Below are 21284 nucleotides of genomic sequence, written 5' to 3' on the forward strand. Positions count from 1 at the left end.
AAATTATGTTGTGCTATGTCACCATCCGTCTGTCCGTTTGTTTGTGGATAATTACTTGTCTAAGCTCTAATTTGATTGCCCTTTACAATAGAAATGTCTAACTGCACAGCTGGATAACTTGTGGGTCAAGGATAATCCTTATTGATTTTAAGGCCCTATGGTGAAAGATCAAGGTCACAGGTGACCCATTTGTTAAAATTTTGTCTTTGCCCAAGCTTGACATTGGAGGACAGAGGAACATAGATGCTAAACCCTTTGTTCCCTTGATTGCTCCTCTCTGTCCATCCATTTACTCATCCACTACACAGTAAGTTGTCCATGATGTAACTACATAAACGTGATAGAAAATGTCATCAGACTCCGTTTCCACGTTTGATCTTACTTTTGTTAAGACCACCGCTTTAAGTGGCCACAGAGGTGTCAGATCAACACATCAATATCTTAAACAAACTATCAGTTGCAGTCAAACTGTAGAGATGCTGCAGGGATATCAGTGTATCCTGTGTTTACACTGGACAGAGGAATTAATCCTGTTAGATAGAAACACAAACATGATAAATAGTTTGTGAGAGGAAAAGACCACCCCTTATAAATTAATCCCAAATTGTAATCAGAGATATGCTGTGACTCACAGCAGCATGTGCTCTCTTAAAGCTACTTTAATTCCTGAAACACATTGATACAGACATTCACAAAGCACTTTAAGTCTGAGTTAGATTGCAATCACTGGGGATTTGTTTCATTCCTTTGTCTCAAATTCTTTTCTTTGACCTTGACATAACTTTTCAAAAATTTAAAAGATGTGGCACTTTTTTTAAGAAATAACTTGAAGAATAAAGAATCTGAAGGCACCTACAAAAGTCAAAGTTCCAAAATTTCATATACAATAAATAAATAAATAAATAAATAAATAAATAAATAAATAAATAAATAAATAAATAAATAAAATGTTGTGCACTTGAGAGCATTCAGCATCCATACTGATGCTGGTGCTTACTAAAACCAGGGAAACGTGTTGCCAAAACAATTATATTGGTTGTATGAAAGGTTAGTCACACACGTCTTGTTTTTATCATATTTATTATTATAAATCACATTTTTCTGCATGAATCACATTTAGCATGACAGTATGAAAACAATTGAGCTTGGAATTCTGAGGATTTTGTTAGAATTCTGTTGGCTTTTAATTTTATTTTCTAATAAATGAAAATCAAATACAAAAAAGGCTTCTAGTAATTGCTAAAGAATTTGTTTGTCCATTACCATAGCTGTCAGTTGGCTGTTTGCCTCTCATATTACTCAGGAAGTGTTATTAGAGCAAAATAATATTTTATTCTTCTTCAGCTTTTGTTAAAAATGATCCAAGCATGACGGTGCATGTACACTAACCAACACACTGATCTCATCAAACAAATCTTAGTTTGTAAATGTGTGAATTAATGAATACGTCAGGTTCAAAATTAGAATAAAATGCACAAAGTAGGATGGTTTGAAAAAGTGCTTATTGATACGTGGTTTTAAAGAAGGTTGTTAGTGTGGCACAAAGATGTAATTATGTAGAAATGTCTATTTGTGCATTTAGTATTTGTTCTTTGTGTGTGCTACAACACACTTTTGCAGTTTTACAGACTCCGAACTGGCTTTACATTCCAAACTTAAATTGCGAAAATGTAACATCTACATCAAGGAAAGAAGAGCGCAATTAATCCCTGGCTTTACTTTAAAATCACCTTGAAAAACATTTGAAAATTCACATAATGAACTCTTCTTTATATGTTTCTCTTTCCATCACAGAAACACGTTCACACACATGTGGCAGCCTGATTTCTGTCACCAATCAAGCTCCATTTTTCAACCAAATTAATTCTTTCTAATTTGGAGCTTCCTGCGGTCAACCCCCCGTGGTGCTGCTACTGAGCTGTGTCTGCATCTGTGTTCGTGTGCTCATATGCTTTAGTGTCTTTGTATGAAGGAGAGAACACGCAACAATAGATCTTAATTGAGAAAATGGACTGCAATCAGCATATTCTTGTAGGGATTCATTAAATCATTCCTTCCTCCCCTCTCTTTTTTCCCTTCTTTTTCTTTTTCTTGTGATTAGCATGGTGATGATAGCATCTCAAACATGTCCATCACAAAAAAATTTGACATCTGCAATCTCTCCAGTTGTTTAAAAAAATGCAGGAATGAAAGGAAACAAAACAGATATAGATTTTTATGTATGAAACTGGAAGAGCAGAAGATAGAAACCCATGGTCTATTGTTATAAATCTGTTTTCTCCACCGCTGTAAGCGGGTCTGGTAAGAGTCTGGTTTTGGGGGCAGCAGCTTGTGCAGGGAGGCCCAGACCTTTCTTTCCACAGTCACTACTTCCAGCTCTTCTGGGGGGATTCCAGTGTGTTCCCAGGCCAGCCAAGAGACATAATGCTATGTTCACACCGAAAGCGTTTTGAGCATCTAAAACGTGCCCGACACCTCAAGTTGGACGCGCTACGTTGAGACAGGAACGAAACTAGATGCGTGTCTGATGACGGTTTGTTTTTTTCTGATCTGTCTTTAATGGTGGATGAAATAAAGATGAAATAAAAAAAATGGCTTTGCTTTATTTACTGAGAGCAAGCAAACATTGCACTCACCACATAATTAATTCACCAGATAATTTAGAGGCGGTCTGTTCGGTGGGTTTCACCACTGCAGGAGCTGTGAGCTGAAAAACTATTTTTGTCCTGAACCCAGTTTAACACCACGGTCAGTTTAATGAGCCGCTGACTTGCAGAACACAGACTACAGACGGGTCAATTTCAGCTGAAGAGCTCCTGTCCGTCAGTTTCAAGTTAGTGGGCAACATTCAGGAAATCGTCACTTGGAAAAATGCACTCAGAGTCTCTCTGATTGGTTGACATGGCGCGTCGAGCAGCAAAAGTTCAGATTTTTGAACTCGAGCTTCGGCATGCCGCATGCTTGTCAGACGCTCAAACCGCACCTACCAGTTCATGATGCGCTATGTGTCTATGCTCGTCCACCATTAGGGATGGGTACCGAATTCGATACTTTTTTAAAGGGGCAATATTATGTGTTTCTCAGGCATATGTTTAAATACTATACCATAATAAAGTATCTTTGTCACCTTTAGTTATTATTAAAATGCTGTTTTTATGTTTAAATAGAAATAAACATCTTCTCATCACTTCATTGCGATCGTATTGGCCTAAGAGTGGGAGACTTTCCATGCTTGTCATGAACGCTGCATCGCGCAAGAGCGTAATGACGTCAGCAGCCGCTGGTTCAGTAAACAGAGCTCGGTCTGAACGTAGCTTGAAAGCCTCGCAGCTCCTGGACTAAAAGTCACTGAACAGACCACTTCTGAATAATCTGGTGGATTAATTATCTTGTGAGCATGACGTTTGCTTGCTCAAAGTAAATAAAGTACCGCCATTTTCTTTATTTCATCCGCCATTAAAAAGAGATTGGCAGAGGAAGACAACAGGTGCTTTCCGACAGCCAGCTTGAAGCGCAGGACGTGTTTTGGATGCTCAAAACGTAGCTTGAATACCTTTTTATTTATTTTAACTCAATCCTCTTTTGCTTATTTGGTTTAAAATTATTTGCCTTCCATGGACCTCAATCACACAATTTTTCCAGTGGGGAAATGACATCAATAGTAGAAATTACGTGGAGCTGGATTTTAAGCAGACAACGTATGTTGTGACTTGACACTATATAAATAAACTGAATTGAATTGAATTTGTGCAATAAGACAAAACAGTCTTGTTGTTTTCAAGAGTTTTCACCTTAAAGAAATTAGTTAAAAAACTGATGTAACAATACAGAGTTGGATGTTGTCTTGATATTTGTTAAATTTTATATATTAAGAAATATTCATCCATCCATCCATCCATTTTCTTCCGCCTATCCGGGGTCGGGTCGCAGGGGCAGCAGCTTCAGAAGGGAGGCCCAGACCTCCCTCTCCCCAGCCACTTCTTCCAGCTCCTCCGGGGGAACTCCAAGGCGTTCCCAGGCCAGCCGAGAGACATAGTCCCTCCAGCGTGTCCTGGGTCTTCCTCGGGGCCTCCTCCCGGTGGGACGTGCCCGGAATACCTCACCAGGGAGGCGTCCAGGAGGCATCCTTACCAGATGCCCGAGCCACCTCAACTGGCTCCTCTCGACGTGGAGGAGCAGCGGCTCTACTCTGAGTCTTTTCTGGATGACTGAACTACCCACCCCATCTCTAAGGGAGAGTCCAGCTACCATGCAAAGACACTTTGACCACTGCAGTCTCATTCTTTCAGCCACTACACAAAGTTCCTGGCCATAGGTGATGGTAAGAAGTTAGATCCAATTGGTAAACAGAGGTAAACATTCTTTCCTAACTTGTGAGGTAAAGGATTTCAAATATAATTTCAGTATAATTGTACCTTTTGTCAAGTAATATATACAGTATATAGCCTCTGTTACATTTTTTTAAATGTAATATTCTGTTAGTTTATAGTTGGGTTGTATTTTTCCCACTAAGTGTCTTGTTTACTTTAAACCTTTGACAATGTAACAATGAAACTACTCAGTTCAAAAAACATAATAACAAAGTAAACTGTAAGCATTTGTACGACTTTTAGTAAAAACAGAAAAATACCTAAGGGCTTGAAATCTTCACTGAGTTAATTATAGATTTAATATATTTTTTCTTTCTTCCCTTCATCATTTTGATTTCAAATGGAGACCTGCATGCCTCGGTAACAGCCGTCAACTTGTCAGACATAAAGGGCCTCTACAGGAACAACCTTGACTCAAGAGACTTTACATCTACTGGGTGCACAATAACTTCCCGAAGCTGCTTTTCTTTTGACTTTAGTAATCTAAAAAAGATAAATGGGAAAAATGAGAGAGGGAGGTTTTTATTGAAGGTCTGTAGGGAAAAAGAGTGCACAAAGAGAGAGGAATTTTAATGAAATCTTTGTTATATTCATTGAGCCAACCGTGAAAATTTTGATTCTTTCACCTTGAGTGTGTTTTGATTGACTTGTATAGTTATATTTATTGAATTTCAGGTTCTAACATCAAATTATTGGCAAAAACACATCACTTGGTAAATAACCTTGAGCTGAAATTCCAGTTTTATAGAGATGTATTTAAGTGAAATATGTAAAATGGATCCCTTGATCTAATTAATTTTTATTCAAAAACTTAAACGAAGCTTTTATTACTATAGCCACCTAATTAATATTACATTGTTACAATATTTGTTAAAACATAGCTGTTGTAATAATACAGGGCTCTAGAGTGCGACCAATTTGGTCGCAAATGTGACCTGATTTCCTAATAGTGTGACTAAAAAAATGTCCTGTCGCACTGGTGCGACCAGTCGTTCGAGGGGGAGTGGTTGCCCGCTAAAACTAAAAGTTTCCATGTTCCGTAAAAAAAATTAATCCAGTAGTATCAACCATAACAGTCGCCCGCCGACAGTCTCCATCTCTCCTAATAACACTGCGCTCTGCTCACGGGCTCCGCTCCACACCTCCCGCAGCACGCGCGCGCACACACACACACACACACACACACACACACACACACACACACACGTTTGTTGTTTTATCCTCATGGGGACTTTGCATTTGCTTCCATTCATTTCCCTGTCAATTCTATAGCCAACCATATCACCTGGCTGTGTATACCAGGAAAATGGTCAATAATTGTACCCATCATGAAGCAAAAACCTGTATACACACACACACACACACACACACACGCATGCGCGCGCATGCATAGTGAAACAACCATATTTTATTTTACCCATATCGGAGTCTGAAAAACATTTTTTTCTTGTTAACTGTGGAGATGAAAAGAAGATGTGGACGGTTGCTCGCTCTTAAATCCATCTTGCTAAACAGTTGAGTTCTGCTCTGTGAGCAGCAAATCATTTCAGCAGGACGAGGAAGCTCACATGTATGGCAGGCCGCTGTTACACTTAATTTGTTTCACCACAGTTACATTCCAAGTATCTGAAATTGATTCTTCTGGGTCTCAGGAGGACAAAACTAGACATATTCGATATTCAAGTGAAATAATATAATAAGATTCAACTAGTGCTAATGAAATTGCAGACTTCTATGTGTTATTATTTTTATTTTAAAATCTACACAACCTTTTAATATCAGTGATATTTCTGATATTAATCAATATTCTCTGTTCATCATTCTGGTTTATCCAAGGCCAAAGATCCATAGCGCCAAACTACAGGAGCTGTCCATCTGAGGGGCATATGTCTAAAAAATATTTAACCATGAAATGTTTAAGATGTTTATAAGATGTTCAGCCCTTAAACATTTGCACTTAGAATTTTATAGAATCACTTTAAATACTTTTCAGTAAGTTAGATGTCTACAATTCTGGTTCAAATAAAGAACTTCATGTTTACTAGATTGTTAACTAATTATTTTCAATTTAATGTTGCCTTAATGAACAGTGATTAAAAAAAAATAACCTGTAAAACTCTGATGAACTTTTGTGCTGGTGCGCCTAAGAAAAAATGTTAGGCGCACCGGTTGCAAAAAGCTAGTCTAGAACCCTGTAATATGTATAATATTGTATTTGTTTTATTTTAATGCATCAAAGAGGATAGAAAAGAACACAAATAAATGTTTTGACATAATTTTTAAAATGTGTTAGATATTTCATTTACTTATGAAACAGCTTTAAATTAAAAGTTACTAAATATGTTTATTTAAACCTTGCCATTGGGACCAAATATACACTGCCTGGAGAAAAAAAAAAGTGTCCACCTGGATTTAACTAAGGTCTATGATGTGGGGTTGCTGCAGTTGGTCAGGTCTAGGTTCAGCTACATTATGTGCTCAAAGAATGAAGTCAGCTGACTACCTGAATATACTGAATGACCAGGTTATTCCATCAATGAATTTTTTTCTTTTCTGATGGCACAGCCATATTCCAAGATGACAATGCCAGGATTCATCAGGCTGAAAATGTGAAAGAGTGGTTCAGGGAGCATGAGACATCATTTTCACACATGGATTGGCTCCACGGAGTCCAGACCTTAACCCCATTGAGAATCTTAGGGATGTGCTGGAGAAGGCCTTGAGCAGCGATCAGATTCTACCATTATCAATGCAAGATCTTGGTGAAAATTTAATGCAACACTGAATAGAAATAAATCTTGTGACATTGCAGAAGCTTATCCAAACAATGCCACAGAGAATGTGTGTCATAATCAAATCTAAAGGCAGTGTGTGACCTGTTTTTGGTGGCGACTTAGTTTTGTGTGTGCATTTATTAAAAAAAATGATATTTCAATAAAACAAACTCAATTTTTTATTGGAAGACATGTAGCTTAAGCCCTGAAGCCTTTAAAATGAAAATAGTTTTATAATATTACATTGGAGAGCCAGTAGGGGTTTAATAAAACATGATTGTTTTAAAATATGTGGGAAAATCTAGAAAAAATACAGAATAAACACCTTCATTTCATTATAATTCTTAAAGTATTTAAGATAAGATAAGATGAGATAAACCCTTATTGTCACAAAGCTTATTCCTCAGAATAAAGTATTTTTTGTTCTCCTGTCTTTAACATTTAGAATCTAACAATGTGAAGTTATTTAGTTTGGTGGCCTCTGTGCAAAGTCCACATTTAGCCACTACAGGGGATTTCTCATGCATAAATCAGTTAAAGCAACACTATGGATATATTTTTGATGAGGAAATGACATAACATGATATGAAGCTCAAAGTCGGCTGCTCTCTCTCTCTCTCCCCATACACACACACACACACACACGCGCACACACACACACACACACACACACACACACACACACACACACACACACACACCACCCCCCATTTAAGGAAACAAGTCACATCAGTTGAGCACACTCAATCAGACAAGTGACACTGTTTTTGGAATGTAATTATCAAGAATTTTCCACAGGAATAATATGAAGGAAAACAGGAGGGGTTTTGAAACATATTAAGTTTTTTTTAACTAATCTTTGAAAATAGAAATTTGCTCATGCTGACTGAGCAGGGTTGTCAAGTATTTGCTTATACACTTGTCCACCATAGTCTGTTTAATTCTGAATGAATCATTATTACCTAAGGATATATTTAATAAAACGATGAGGTATTAAATGTTTTCCTCTTGGTTTATGAAAGCGACAAGGGTTTATATTTTTACCTTCTTATGTTACGCTGCTCTTGTTTACTTTTGTGTTCTTTTTAAACTCATATAAATATCTTCATAATTATCTTGCACTCTATTTATTCAATCAAGAAACCTGAAAGGATATAAAGAGCAACTGAAAGCTTGATTTATTTCTATACTTTCTATCTGCACATACTGTTTTATTGTTGTTATTACTAGTTCAGTTTTTTTGTCATATATCTGAGTTAGTTTTTTTATTGTACTTAATCCTTATGTCTTTCCATCCCTCTGTGTTTAACTAGGAGATGTCTAAGATTCTGAATCATCCACGTGTCTTCGCCTTTCTTCACGTTCCCGTGCAGTCAGCCTCAGACAGTGTACTGATGGACATGAAGAGAGAATACTGCATTGAAGACTTTAAACGAGTGGTGGACTTCCTCAAGGAGAGGTATGGCGATGTTTCTTTGTTCTGTTCACCAAGAAAACCAACTTTGAAATCATAAAATCCATCTTTGTATTGATACTTTGATACCCCGACATACATTGATTTAATAGAAACATTTTCAAATGCTTGTATTTTTTTCTTGATTAATTTCAAAGTACTGTTTCAGTTCACTGCTTTGAGTCTTGTGGATATTTTCACAGTGGGCTGAATGGGATATACTTTATCTCTTACATTTAGTCAGAAGCGGGAAGCATTTATAGGAAGAAAGACATGGCTTTGAAAGCTTTCCTGGAAACTTTAAAATAAAGATATAAAATTAGTTTAACTTACCTCAGTCCATCTGCTTAAGTAAAGCTAAAAATGAAAGTAGTTGATGGATGTAATTTACCCAGTCAGCAGCTGAGAAATGCCTGCTTTGGACAGCATCACAGATGGCTTTGTGTCACAAACCATCTGGTGAATCAGGTTAGCTGTACGGTGGCTATTTCTCATTATCTTAGTATAAAAACAAACGTATTTTTTAGCTGCTTAAATATGCCACTTTCTTTTTAAAAGTAGGATAGAAACATATCGGAAAACTGATGGTACCGTTGTTAAAATGGGGTATGATTCAAGGATTTCTCAAACATGCATGAATGAGACAAAGCAACACTCTGGGTGTGTTTTTGATGAGATAATGATATCATAGGATGATATTTAAAAAAAATATGATTTTGAATAATCCCCACAAGACTTGATGTTAGATAAAATTCATATTTGGAGAAAATAAACCCAGTTAATACATATTCACACACACAAATCAGTTAAATGTATACATTTCTAAGATGGGATTGTAAACAGGCTGTACAGATTTAATGTATGATGTGGAATGAAAGATGAAAACTTAATCTTCTTTTTGTATTATAGATGATCCATTATGAAATAATTACACTGCTCAAAAAATAAAGGGAACACTACTGCTCAAAAAAATAAAGGGAACACTTAAACAACGCACGCTAAGTCCAAGTAAATCAAACTTTTGTGAAGCACATCCAACTCTGTACAGAACTAAGTACTCAATGCGAATATTTCATTGATTAAGATCGGGAGTTAGCGTGCGTTGTTTAAGTGTTCCCTTTATTTTTTTGAGCAGTAGTTTTCCCTTTATTTTTTTGAGCAGTGTATTTACGTAGGTGCATGTTGGAGTGGCAAATAAACAAAGTGATGCTTCAATAATGCAAGTTTGAGGAATTCATATTAAAATGAGTTTGTGTCGTTTTTAATCTTTTGGTAGTGTTAGACAGTAAAGATGAGGCATATGTATGTCAGTGAGGTAACGTGTAGCGTGTTATTTTTTTTCACCAGATTATAACAACCTTTTCTTTTGGAATTATGTTTTTTTTCGATCAGTGCAACTATTTATATACCCGCAACAAATTTAAATCCAAATGTGTACTTGGTTTTACATAATTAACAACTAGATGATCCTTAGCAAAAAAACTATTCAGCACTTAAAGTAGCACTATTCTAAATATTTAGACATTCACAGCTTGCGTGCATATCTTTTGGTGTTGCACAACATGTTTTGTAAATGTAAAAATTGCTTTAATCGGATGATGTCCATGTGCTGCAGGAATCAATACATTTTTATGCAACAGCCTCAAATGGGTCAGAGTCTGGCAGGATTAAATATAAAATGGAACTGGTGATGATTTTTATGTAGCTTATGCTACAGATATGTGGTGGAAAAAAAACTATATCATGTCTGTTAAACAAAGTGCAGAAATATATGATCAAAAAGTTCTTCACTACAGTGGTCTCTGAGTAATTTTATTTCAATAAAATGAGAGTCAGCATGCATACAGCAATACAAGTTGAGTCTGAGGACACAGCCTCAGTGAAACATCTTCATACTTTTAGTAGAAACCAGTCCCAAAACTGGTCATTTTTGACATGCAAGGAATGGTTCTTTATCTGAGCAGCAATGTTTCCTAGTTTCAGTTAAAACTTGTTGTGTGGTTCTTAAACAGAGAAAAACACCTTAGAATGTGGTTATACTTCCTATTTCATTGTCCCTTACGTGTTCACATTCCAATAGTAACAAAGTAAATAGTTCTGCAATCCAGTTGTGCAGAAACTACGGGTGTTTGTGGGTGAGGTTTAAGCTGGAACAACAACAAATGACACTATAAAGGTGCGCTACCAGAAGCTTACAACATCAGTTGAAATGATTCAGAATATGTCGTGACAGTTGGCATACAATACATTTATAAGGAAAACAAGAAAGAAACAATTAAAATACATTTAAAACTTAAATACATTGGTGACAATTTCATTTTTCTTCACAGATATGTAAAAAGAGCCTTTACAAATAATATTAAGAGTTCATCTATGAAGAGCTACAGAAGCACAAATTGGCAAAAATGTTATTAGTGATTCTAATTCATATTATGCATTTTTGTTTCGAATTTAGCTGTGTAACTGCAGACCAGTTAGTTGTCTGAGCTATTTCATATCAACAACTAAATTAATTTATATTTTAAATATGCTATCTTCTGGTTTCTCATTCAGCAATGCAACATGTTGTCAGGGTCTGATGAATCAAGTTTTATTCACATCGGTTAATTTTTGTAACCTTGGGAAGACATGGCATTAGATTGAACAAACAGGTGGGTGCATCAAGCTGATAATTTGGACAAAGCTCTGCTGAGAAATTTTGGGATTTTGCTAATCATAGATTGTATTGCTTGTCAGCTGTAGCCTGATTTAAAAAGAAAATTACATCCTGCCACACTGTTAAAGTTATTTTTAAAAGAGTTTGAATGATACAACAATTTTAAGGAGAAGGATTGGCCCATATGTCAATCCATTTATGTTACGGTTGGGTAACAGGCGTCCCGCCAGTGACTTCCATCCAGCTTGTCAATGAGCTGCGTTGAGTGCTTTTTCTAAACCTGTCCTATAGCTTCAAGAAAACCTTTTAAGCCCTTTAGACTAGTTTTAATGTTTGGATAACCTAAAATATATATAAAAAGTTTGTTTCAGACAATAAATTAAATCAGTAAAACAATCTGGACAAAGATATAATTGATTGTTTAAACAACATTTTTTAAGGTATACATTTTAAACCAAGACTAGACTTGAGCATATTTTTGTCAATTTGTTTCTCAGAGATTTTTCCCTCCAAAAAAAAATTAAGATTTTTTTTCCCACAGCGCTTAAATCCTGTTCTTAGCAAATTTGGACATAAATTGTTCCATTAAAGTCATTCCATCCAAACCACAGTGGGAATACTGTAAAAGATTTGCTTTTCTCCAAGTAACATTGCGACAGTTTTTTAAAGATATTATGACCAAATGGTTTTCTATTGTGAATAATTCTAACAATCAGCACAATAATAATTAAACTGAAAGCATTCAATTTGTTCTCATTTGCTAATGCAACCATATTATTTTACTCTTTTTCTCCTTGCTTTGATGAATCAAAAACATGACAATGTACAGTCTTTATGCAATGATATTTGCTGAAAATCCTTTTAAGGTGGAATAATACTGTTACAGTGTGTGTGAATGTGGTCAGAAGATTTTCCACAGTCATTTTATAGTTTGTCATAAAATCTGGGCACATTTTCCCTGAACTACTCTTGAGGATTAAATGTGTTTGAAACATTTAAGCCAAAGATAAAACGCTTAGAAAATAGTTATATTCCTGTGAGTTGGGGTTTGGTTACATCTGCAGAGGAGCAGAGTCTTGACAGTTTTAATGCCAATATTTGTGGTTAGTTTAGAGGAGGAGACAGCTGAAGCAGTCTTGTTACTGAATAATATTAAAATTTGGAAATGGTTTGGCATTGTAGGACTTTCACACCCACTAAGGTGCGTCTTGGGTTTAGGTGTTCCTCACCTCTGAAAAGCCTATAAGCTTCAGGTCATAGAGGTCCTTCCTTCATGGAGATCCACTTACATTCTTTTCAGCTTTAGTTTTTTATATAACCATTTGAATATACATATTTTTCCCTGTAGTGTTAAATGGCAGAATTAGATCCACAACAAGAAATTACAACTCCATTATTTAACTTTTCCCCCAAAGGAATGCAGACTTCAAGTTTTAAATCTTCTTGATATAAGTAGCTTATTGGCAACATGACCCTGGACTGATAATTAACACATTCTTGACCTATAACATTCTTGACCTATAACATGACCAAGATGAACCTTCTACTTCCATAAATCTTCTAATGATCTTGCACTGGTGTATTGTTTTCTGTTTCTCTCTTTCTGTAAAGGATGCCTTTTATCTAACTTAACACAACTCTCTTTCAAAATAATAATTAAAAAATAGCCAAATGTTGGGTTGCTTGCATCCATTATTAAATACAGTACAATAAAGATACTGAATAGCAGTGGTGGGCAGCGCTAATCCAAAAATTATCTCCACAATTTCTAAAGTGCTTATGAAACTATTTAGGTCCACAACTTCAAAAGTGCTTATGCCATAGAAAAACAAGCGGAAGCTAATTTTAAAGCACAAGTTCATTTTGACACCTACTAGCTGGCAACAATTCATTTACAATATATGCACAACACTACCAAATAGCGATGTATGAACTCTTTGCTCCTGGTGTAAAAATTAAAAGGTTGTTGAGGATTACTAGTTCGGCTGCTTTGTCTTTTTCTTTTGTTTGTTGTAGATTTTTCATTAAAGAAGCATCAATAAATTAATTTTAAAACTTTATTGGAAAACTGAAGCGATGCATTCTGGGTACATGACGGATTTAATTTGTGACGGGAAACGAAAGCACGGAGTACAGGAAACTATCTTCCCTTCAAAATAAGAGCTTGGATTTTAAAGTTTTCCATGTAGTTGCTCCAGTTGACCACTAGTTGTCTGTCTTCACCAGCATAAAATCTTTAAATCATTTCTGAGTCTCTAACCCCGTTGGCCGATTGATTCTACCAATTACGTCAAGTATTGAGCTCCAGCGTTTAAATTTTTTTTTAATGGAGCTCCGATTGTAAAGTAAAATAAATCAATACATACAAAATTTTAGTATGGATTACAAACATTAACTGATTTTGCTATTGCCTTCCTGCTACATAAGCAGACATAAAGCATTGTGGGAAATGAGAACCTTGACTGAAAGCAACAGTCAGCAAGGATGTATACCTTTCCAATAAGTGTGTTTATCTGGGAGGGGTGCTGCTGGATAGATCACGTGTGTTGTGATTCATTGACAGCCTTACCTTCCGCTGTTCAAGCAAATGATGACTGGTAGATAATTAGTTATTAGCAGTACTGCATTTTAATTTTAGAAAGTGCAAATCAGCTTATGAATTATAAAAATTAGTAAGGCCGCTAAAACGCAAACGAAATATTTAGGTCCGCAATTAGCGAATTTGCGCTTTAGCGGACTGGTGCCCACCACTGCTGAATAGTTTTGTTTATCTGCACAGTGGTATGGTTGTAAGCACTGTTGCCTCGCACTTCGAAGAGGAAAGATTTTAATCTCAGTTGGTTTATTATTTTTTTCTGTTTAGAGTTTGCATGTTCTCCCTTGGGAAGTATGCTTTTTTTTTCAGACATTCTAGTTTTCACCTTGGGTCCCCCCAAAAAATATTACCTTTGGTCTAACTATGAGCACTTATCATTAATCTCTGTTTGTGTCCAGTGGTAGACCGACAATCACCAGTTGACTGTTGGGTTATATACAGCTTTTTCAATCAAAGCATAAAACATGTAACTAAACCACAAAACAAACAATTGGACTAATATGTATACTGGCTAGAATTTTGTTAAAGTAGTGTGAAAGTCTTAACACTGTAAGTCAGGGATGGACAACTTAACTTTTTTGTATTTAATTAATTTGTTGGCACTACCAGATGGGCATGTAGCTTCACACTTACCCAAATGTAATAAAACTGCCTTTATAAAAACGTTTGTGTAGATATGTTTATTATACTATTATACAGTGCAGTAACTTTGCATGTGTTTCATGCTCAAATGCAGGTTCAACAGTTGTACTCGTTTTATAAATATGAATACAAAACATTTTATGCAAACAAAAAATAAACACTCATTTACTTTAGCGAGCTGAAGTGCAATGACATGACACGTTTAGTGGTAAAAGTAGCTATTTATGAACTTGTGACTTCAGTAAACTTCTCATATTTAGCTTTGTGCAACACATTGTAGTGGCAACATGTATTAAAATTCTTCATGGCAGACAGCGTCATAAGCAGACTAAACACAGGTTAGCCTTGAAATTCTGTGAACAGATAGTCTATCTCAAATTTCACCTGAAACATTCAATTTTATCTGTCCAGTTTTCTTTTCTCTGTTCTTGCCCATGGCTAAAACATCTCTTCCTCACAGGTAGAGGAGACGTGCACGTCTGCTTTGGAGGCACCATCTAGTGGCAAACTTGTCATTACAACCATTTCAGTGCCACTGTGAAACTTTTATATACTTTTGTAATCTTCAAAAATGAATTTTAAACCTGCTTTGACGGGCCAGACAGAAATCAGTGGCAGGCCAAATGTGTCCTGCGGGCCACCAGTTGCCCGTCCCTGCAGTAGATGCTTGTTTGTGCTTTGTGTTGGCCTCCTAATATTCTGTTAGTATCTTGAAATGAGTAGCCAGAGCGATGCTGTGACTGTTGGTATAACATGTTGATGATAAACTTTGTGCCCGTCTAGGTGGGTCTTATGTGTAACAACAAGTTCTTGACAAGCCAACAGCTCCAGGACAGTTGTTTGTGTCCTGTCTGTGCGTGCGATCCTGTGTTAGTCATAGCCATTAGTCACGAGGACTGACAGGGTTATATCAAACCTCTCAGGGTTACAGCAGGACACATGCTGCAGTAGCGTGACTCCACAGAGTTGTGTGTGCTGTCTTGAGACAGTCTGCTGCACTGTTTGTCATTGAAGATACCATTATTGGTTCACGCATACACACTCACACACTTACGGGTTTAAGGTATCGGCCGGAGCTAAAGTTTCACTTCAATAGCCGGCAGGAGAGATGGTATCTCCCCTTAAGGGACTGGGTTGAAATAAAAAAAAAAGAACACAGCAGGGGAAAGGAAGAAAAAAAGAGGTGAGGCGGGAAAGATCAGAGTTTACTGCTATAACTTGGCACACTGGCGGGACTTGTCAACATTCCACACCTGCTTTCCCCTCGCAGTTCCCTCCAGCTGATGATTCAGCAAGTAAATGAAGCGTCGGGTTTCTGTGTTTGTTTTGACTCTTTTTGAATTAAAAACTCTATTTAGTCACGGCAAGAGCACGTACAGCAAACAGCCTGCTTAAGTCTCTGGAGGCACAGAAGATTTTCCTCATGCGTGCGCACACACATAAACACACACTTTTGAGTAATTTGAACTCTCTGGATGCTCCTCTCAGAGTTCAGAATTCAAGATTACTTTTTTTATTTGTATTTTGTCAGATTAATATGTATTTGTAAGTTAACTTTTGTCTGACAAAGTAGAATTGAGTGATTTAAAACTCACCAAAGTTCAATAACAATAACAGCTGTTGCATTTATTTACCATCTTAATTGTTTTGTGTTTGTAGCCTTTTGTTTTGTTCTTAGAAAAAAGAGCCTTCCTGTCTACTTACTTGATTGTGTATGTGTATGTGTGTGTCAAAAAGTCTGGCTTAGTGAAGAGAAGTGGCCCATTTTAAAGTACAGGAAGCAAGTGGAGACAAATCATTAACTTCACAAGAAGCTGAAACTGTGAGACTGAGGGTCTGTAGAGCGAGAGCCAGCATGTAGATAATGATTCTTGGCAATTACCAACACATTGTTGTCTTATTGACACTTTCTCTGAATTAAACCTTATTTCCGTCACACAAACCTCACACACACACACACACACACACACACACACACACACACACACACACACACNCACACACACACACACACACACACACACACACACACACACACACACACACACACTCAGGTTTATTTCAGACAGCCTCAGTGTAATTACAAGAGTAAGGTTTTTCTTCATTAGGTCATACTCATTTCTATTAAGCTTCTCAGATCATCGTTGTTTTAGAACAAAGAATCAAAAGCAGAAAGTTTGTGTTTTTGTTTGTTTGTCATCATTTTTAAAAATAATTTAAATCCTCAAGACTGAACCTGAAGGTGTTTCTGAAATATTTTTTGTTACGTTAAACAGGTTCCTCTTACATATCTTTGTATTCGCCTAAAATTTAAAACGTTTGACGTTTTTATTTTGCTCTAAAACATAAGATTTTGTACTTTAGTGTTGGAAAGTACTTTGAATTGTTTCCTGCCAACATAATACAGTGTAGACTGTAACAGAAACTATGTACTATCTGATTTACCTAAAATAGTAGACTGAATATTTAACCTTTACAGCTCTTTCAGGTTGAAATTAGCTTACAGTTTATTTTCTGCTTGCTGGTTTAAGAAGTTTGTGCTGTAATGTTTTAATATTTTGTTTAGGAGCTTTACAATTGTGTACAAATTTTGCAGGTCAATGTGACTGGGAGTAAATTAGTGAAAACATACTCTCCTTTAAAAATGTAAAGGCATGTCAGGTGACCTCAAAAGCATTGTTTTACTGTCCACCTAAATGCTTTCACACAAGGTCAGCTGATACTCAGAGCTCAGCCATTTTTCACTATGTGACTTGGCTTTCAATTCACCTAACATCAGATTTCTCCTTCCCAGTGTTTGAGTCACCCTGCATTTCAAAGCTCACTCCAACACAGTTTCAGTCACAGTTAATGGACTAAAATGTCTCCATATGACATTATAAATATGTTTTTATTAGAGTGACTCTGTTTTTTTACCTTTTCGATTATGTAACACGTTCAAGTTTTAAAGGGTTTATTTCTGAGTTTCTGTTTCAAAATCCTTTTATACTGTTTTCATCTGGAGATAAATTTGCCACCAAAAGGCTTTTAAAAGAGACTGATTACAGATGCAAACTGAAGATAAAGTTAGTTATCAATTATATGTGTGAAAGAAATTATTTATAAATGGATAATTTATAAAGTTCATTTAGAAAGACCGTGGGGTCATTCAGAACACTTTAGGGTGGAGTTTTGTGCAGAAAATTACCTGAGTGAATGATGACTTTTTACTTCACCTTTGTTTTACAGAGCGTTTTAATGCAGCAAACACTGGAGACAAATGTCTTTGTCCTTCTGACAGAGATCACAATTATTGCTTCCTTAATTAGAAGCCTGTGTCCTCATCTGGTGTGGCTCAGTTTACGTCACCCGGGAGAGCAGTTCACAGAACGGCATTAAAAGGATGGGAGATGTGAGGGGATGAGAGTAAATCTATAAGCCTTGTGAGCATCCTGTCTAAGCAAGTAAGACTAAAGTAGAAAATGTGCACCCACTGTTAGTAAAGCCTACTGTTAAACAGAAAGTAGTCAGGGCTCAGCTTGTCCTTAAAAACCAGGAGGAACTACTGGTTTTTCAGAGAGGAGGTGGTTCGGTTCACTGAATCAAAAAAAAAAGGATTCTGGACTAAATTCTTGTGTTTGATGAATAAATAAACTCACCTCAGAAGTTTGTTTTGTTTATGCTTGTATTGTTTTCATATTTCATTATGACATGCAGAGCTAGCATTTGTTTCACCATAAACACTGAAAAACGTCATTCAAAAGAAAATATCAAATGTGCTTTTTTTTCCTTTTTTGTTAGTTTGATTCATATTTTTACATTATGTAGCAAAAATATTGGTATTATGACACAGCAAGTTTACATTACCTCTCATTACATCTCAAACATTGCAGAGTTGTGTGTTTTTGTTTCCAGTGATTAGAAAATTAGGCAGATGTTCTTTATGTTTAGCAGTTTACCTTGTTATTGATTTGATGAAATGGAAAGTCAACCATAGTGTCGGTGTTTAATTTGCCATCCTTTTTGACTCTAATAAAGTCTGACGTAGCTCATAATTTTGGAAATATGATGTCAAAGAAGCATTTAAGCTGAAGAGTTTTATCCTCATTTCAAGAAATCCCCCCACAATGATGTTCTTGAGCTCTGGTGCCCATCAGCTTAATGACTCATTAAATGAATAGTTAGTTATGAATGATTACAAGCAACGACAACATCAGTCAAATCATCGTTCTACATCACACACTTAGTTTATTTCCTTTATTTATTGTACAACTTCAGTCAAATTTAAAAATTACATTTTTTTATTACAGTGTGTTTGTGTACCTAGTTTTTGTTACCTTTTTATGGTTGTTATTCTTATAAACGCCTACCTTGTCAAGATTAGTAGTCCTTTTGGGGATCAAAGACTGGCCCTAATATGGTGGAACACAATCTTTTGGTTAGGGGTTAGGTTCAGGATTAAAGTGTGAATTGAGTTTAGATTAGAGTTTAGGGTAATCAATCATTTCTGTAGGGTTAGGCTACAAAAATTATTGGAAATGTATGAGTCAATACACACAGTCCTAATAAGGATAGAAATACAAACATGTACGTGCATGTGTGTGTGTACACACTGTGGTGATTTTTGGCTGAAACTGAAGACTAAGGTTGCACATAGCTGAATTTCCAGACAGTTAATCTGAAAGCAAACGTGTCTAATCTTTTTGTCATTTGAGTTAAACTCATCTGCATAAGAGCCTAAAGCTGTTCTAAAGAACAAACAGCTTTTAGATATGAAACATTTAAACTGTTGGTAATTGCATCCTAACATTTACCTTAATGTTTTTTACTTCCATAAATTCATTTTAATGGAGTTTGGTTGTTTTTCTTCTCTCCCTTGGAGTTACTTTGAAAATGTCACTTTTAATTATTGAACTTTTTAACATTTTGGGAACATTGACTCATTGTCCAAAAAAAAAAGTTCCTTGCTTTTAGAAATGTGTGTCATTAGGATTATTTCTAACTTTTACGTGGGTGAGCTGTGAGGTGCATGATGAAAAGATCACCAAAGTCTACATGAAAGTCATGTCAGCCATTCATTTCATTCAAGTAGGGCTTTTATGTCCAGCAGTTGTCCAGTGTCTTGATGTTCTCCATATCTGCTCAGGTCAGGTTTGAGCTGTCAGATGGAGGGATGAATCACACACTGCTGATATGCCACTAAAGGTTGGATTAAATTGAAATGAAGTGCAAAGGTACAGTCCATTTAACGCCTGGCCAGACAGTCACAAGTCTTCAGTCTTTGCACCGCTGCCCTCTAGAAGCTTTTATATGCACATGTGTGAATGTCTGTGTGTAGATGGATTTGTGGTGTCCGTGCTCTCATTACTTCTAGCTCAGACTAATGAAATGTGTGTGTGTGTTCTCATTACCCTTCTCCAAGGCTAATGATGTATGTCTCTGCTAGCTTACACGTGTGTGTGTGTGTAGAATTGAGCTGCAGTTCTGCTCCGCTGTGTTCAGGGTGTTTCATTAAATGATAAAGTTTACTGATGACTTCAGTGGAATCATTATTTACTTGGCTCTCCGCTCATCCCACAGCAGCCACCTCGATCTTTACAAATGACCTGCGGCATAAAAAGATAAAGATTATTTTACACCACAGGTTTAAAGCTTTAGTATTATTAAAACTCCAGCATATCCAGCATGTTTAATCGCTTCATATAGAGTTACATGAATGAATGGGTTTATTTTGCATCACTACATAATATAAGACTAAATTACTGACTAAAAGAAAAGAGTTAAGCTCAAGCTTATTTGCAACACCAATTTAAAATGTCACACAATACTTTTATTAATCCAAGGATTTTAAACTGCACATATTAGACCACCTTTATAGTGAATGATGTCCTCGCCACACTCTTTATTGGTCTTTATGCATTGTAAGTCCAGATCGGGCCTGGGTTCAGTGCCAAGTTTTGCATATGTGCAATGCATAAGTGCCAAAATACCTACAGGATGTAGGTGGATCATAGCGAATTTGGAAATGTCTTTCAATTTGAAAGCAATCCTGACATAATACACTCATAGCATTTTTCTCTATTCACTGCATCAAATAAAAAATCATTTCTGTTTGTTTTCAGCACGCAACATATGTAACTTTTAAAGATCTGTAGCGTATAAAGATTATTTGGACATCCTACAAAAATCATTTTCTAACTTCTGCAATTTCAAGAGTTGTTCATTGAACACATACTGTATAATATCAATAAAAACATTTTTTAAATGTTTACACAGGAAAAAAATGAGCAAAACAGACGACCTTTTTTAATGATTACAGCTCTTAACACCCACTGAAGCCATCACCAGTCTTTGTATTTTCACATACAGCTCTTGATTTTTTTTTTAATATTAATACATTTTAGTCTTTTAAAGGTTTTTCAGATTCCTACTCCTTGCCTAATGATTTTAAATATGTTCTCACTGCAGTGATGACATCAGCTTTGTTCTGATGTAGTCAGGTTGTTACATCATATTAGCTGTCACTGAGATATCCAAAATACTTCAATCTGATTGTTACAATAAAAAGACAGCACAGTGGGGGGCATTCTTTTGTTTTCTTGTGTTGGTTCAATAATTATGTGATGGCTTATTATAAAGCATTCACTCTGTTGAGATCCATTTTTTTCTTCTGTACGTGTTTCACCACTTTTCTCGTTACACAATTCTTGTGCTATTGATGGATGGATGGATGGATGGATGGATGGATGGATGGATGGATGGATGGATGGATGGATGGATGGATGGATGGATGGATGGATGGATGGATGGATGG

The 21284-nt window shown here is 36.2% G+C and overlaps 1 protein-coding gene across 1 annotated transcript in view; it reads left to right on the forward strand.

Annotated features, from left to right (window-relative positions):
* Window positions 1-21284, forward strand: part of cdkal1 (CDK5 regulatory subunit associated protein 1-like 1) — a 276863-nt gene that overhangs the window by 166368 nt on the left and 89211 nt on the right. Inside the window, exon 10 of the mRNA XM_014014250.1 lies at window positions 8458-8603. Coding sequence (XP_013869704.1) covers window positions 8458-8603 — 146 coding nt within the window. The remainder of the gene's footprint in view (window positions 1-8457; window positions 8604-21284) is intronic.

This window comes from Austrofundulus limnaeus, unplaced genomic scaffold (genome assembly GCF_001266775.1).
Source record: "Austrofundulus limnaeus strain Quisiro unplaced genomic scaffold, Austrofundulus_limnaeus-1.0 Scaffold112, whole genome shotgun sequence".
Classification (NCBI taxonomy): Eukaryota; Metazoa; Chordata; class Actinopteri; order Cyprinodontiformes; family Rivulidae; genus Austrofundulus; species Austrofundulus limnaeus.